Consider the following 2,936-nt stretch of genomic DNA (forward strand, 5'->3'; position numbering starts at 1 on the left):
TGTTCTGCAGCTCCATTTAATAAACCCTGCTGGCATACCTGCTTTTAATTAATTATAAAAATCATTCTAAAGTACTCCAGCTGGTTTTCCTTTAGCTACAGGAGGCTAAACTCAGAGCAGGTGGAGAGGAGTGTGTGCCACCTCCCTGCAGGTAGCCCCACACACTCCTCCTCTCCTTCCTCAATTCTATTTTTAAGCAGAATTTCCCCCTGCTTATTGCTGTCATTAATCATACATACAGCACTCTGTACAGCTGCGAAGAATTTATATAGCACTGTAAATGTACACAGACCTATATTTTTTCAAACTGGGATACTGAGGGAAAGGCATCAATATTCAGATTATTTTCTAGGCACCCAAATAAATGGTCTGAGTTTCAGTACCTCCATGCCCGCCCCAGGCTGTGTCAGACCGGGCGAGCAGGGAGATCTATTACCCCATGCTAATGGCAGAGGCCTATTAGCTCTAAAAATAAGACCACTTATTCACATCTAACTATTGATTTTATCATCAGGTTTTGAAAACATCCCAGCAGGCTCAGCCAAGCTCGCCTCCGGCTGCGGGCAGCTGGGCGAGAACGGCACTGCCACAAGCGGCCGCTCACCAAAGCCATAGTGATATTAAACAGGTCACGCTTCTCCACAAATATCAGATGTCTTTGTCTTCCCCCATTTTTAACTTTGCCAGCACCAAATTTCAGCTGAACAGGTTATTTCAGTTCCTAGATTATGACAATCATAAGAGAAACGCATGATTCGTGTCATTTTGGACATACAGACAACTGCGTTGAATGGCACAATAGTAATATCTTGTAAAAAGAAACTACAAACAAATGACTTTTGGTTGTTCCAGCAGCAAATTGGGTTACTCCACAATGCACCAGAGAAGCAAATCTTAGAAACTCTATTTCTTGACTATGTGTGGACATGCTCATAAAACAGCAAATTTAGTGGTGCTGGGAGAAACAGAGGGGGATTTATCAAGTCTGACTCAACGAGGCTTAAATTAAGTTGATGGTCTCCATTTGGTTTGTGTGGTGTGATCCCAGCTCAGTCTATTGTTCAGTATATAATTGCTTTTCACTTATTTCAAATTGGATACTTGGGAGCGAAAAAACCCAAGGATACCAGAACAGTTACTGTAAATCAGTATTTTGCTACTCTTTAAAAATTTTCAAGCTGGGCTTCTTATAATAAAGGAGAGATTTGTCCATGGATATCCTCTCTCTCACATGCAAAAAGTGTTCGAGTCATGCACTGGAGAGGAAAAATACTTAAATTACCATAAAATAAACAAACTTATTTCTATTTGACAGAAGTGTGCCAGACCGTGCTCCCCCTTAGGGGTTGGGGATGTCCTGACGCTGCTCCCCATGCACGAAAACTGTGTAATTTTTCCCCAGATTCCTGGCTCCTTCCCTTACACCAGCAGTTTTGGGGTTGCTGGCATGGTGGTGCCACTCCAGGGGTGTAACTATGCATCCTCACTACCTCCTCCTAGGAGCACAGGGCTCATTTAGAATAAAAATGAGCAAATGGCTGATTTTGCCTATTTTTGTCTTGTTATCATTGCTTGGTGCTGAAGTTGGGTCCTTTCCCAGCATGCCTGCTCCCTCCTCAATCCCTCCCAGGCTGGACATCACCAAAATTCAACCAGCCTGGGGTTATTTCCTATCTCATAAAATCCAGCTCCTGGTACCTGAAAGGTTTCCCATCCCACCCAAATAAAATTACCAGATGGAGCAAGAGAGATGTGGATGCTCAGGGATGCAAAGCAGTACATCTCCCCCTCACTGCGGTGGCAATGCCCTGTTTTACATCACCCGAAAAATCCAGCTCAGGGGTTTTATGGCTGGATATTTGATAAGGCGGATGGTAATTACAGGGCTACAGTGAATTCAAGGCTATGGTGGCAGCTGCCTGATTCATGGTGTCCCTCCTCCCGCCCCAGCAGAGCAGAGGGAGGGACTAGGACATGCATTTGTACTTCAGAATGAAATGAAAATTACTCAGAGAGAAAAAAAAAACCAGGGGACAGATATAAACCAAATTTCAGTGGCATGATATTAATGCAGTGCAAAGTGATTTGTATTTTCTGGGCTCCTATCAAACACGTCTGTTAGAAGTCATTTGTATTTAAATGAGAGTAAAAAGGAAACTAATTCCACTCTTTCTCCTCGCTCCCCCCTTTTTGTCCCTGTGACCAGAGCTGGTGCAGAAAATGACTTGATGTTTGTGCTCTGAATCCCCTAATTCAAGCATGTCTTCCACAAAATAATAAAAATATCCCCAGTGTATTTAGACAATCTCGACTTGGGTGCGAAGTCTGTGGAGGGAGGGTGAGAGGTAGAGACAAGGCTGGGGGAAGGAGCACCCACATTTTAGGGGTGTTTATGAATTTAGAACAGCTCCGCTTATTAAAAGTAGGTATTTGTAAGAGTGTTCTCATCTCTGCATTTTGAATCTGAAGTTAGGTTAAAGATGGTTCTTGCTGCTTCTGAACAGATTCACCCATCTCTAATAATTACTGTTAATTAAAAAGCTCTTCATGCCCCAAGCAAAGTCTGACAGCGAGGGAAGGATTCGGATTCAGAGAAACCTCTTAAAAATATCTTGAGGGAAAAATTTCCAGCGTTTAATTGGAAAGCTGCTGCTGCAGAGCTGTGCTATTACTGGCATCCTCCTCTCTCAGCCGGCTTGGGGAGCTCATCCTGGGATGCAAGCGGCTGGGATGACCCTTTCTGGAGCAACCCCTTGGTGCAACAGCCCAGCAGCATTCCCCGTGTCCTGCCCAAGAACCATTTTTTGGAGAGAAAGCCAGAAATAATCAGCAAAGCGGCTCTTACCCGGGTGCCCTTCTCTCCGTTGGCTCCTGGAAATCCTGGGAAGCCGATGGAGCCCTTGAGGGCAAGAGCAAAGGGAGGAAGGAGCGGTGCA

The 2,936-nt window shown here is 44.4% G+C and overlaps 1 protein-coding gene across 1 annotated transcript in view; it reads right to left on the reverse strand.

Moving 5' to 3' along the window:
* LOC104548662 (collagen alpha-1(V) chain) overlaps positions 1–2,936 on the reverse strand; it is a gene marked incomplete at its 5' end in the record, with an annotated part of 78,974 nt that overhangs the window by 31,570 nt on the left and 44,468 nt on the right. The window contains one exon of the mRNA XM_010194747.1: positions 2,846–2,899. Within this exon, the coding sequence (XP_010193049.1) occupies positions 2,846–2,899 (54 nt within the window). The remainder of the gene's footprint in view (positions 1–2,845; positions 2,900–2,936) is intronic.

Source organism: Mesitornis unicolor, unplaced genomic scaffold (assembly GCF_000695765.1).
Source record: "Mesitornis unicolor isolate BGI_N332 unplaced genomic scaffold, ASM69576v1 scaffold10221, whole genome shotgun sequence".
In the NCBI taxonomy this organism is placed as follows: domain Eukaryota; kingdom Metazoa; phylum Chordata; class Aves; order Mesitornithiformes; family Mesitornithidae; genus Mesitornis; species Mesitornis unicolor.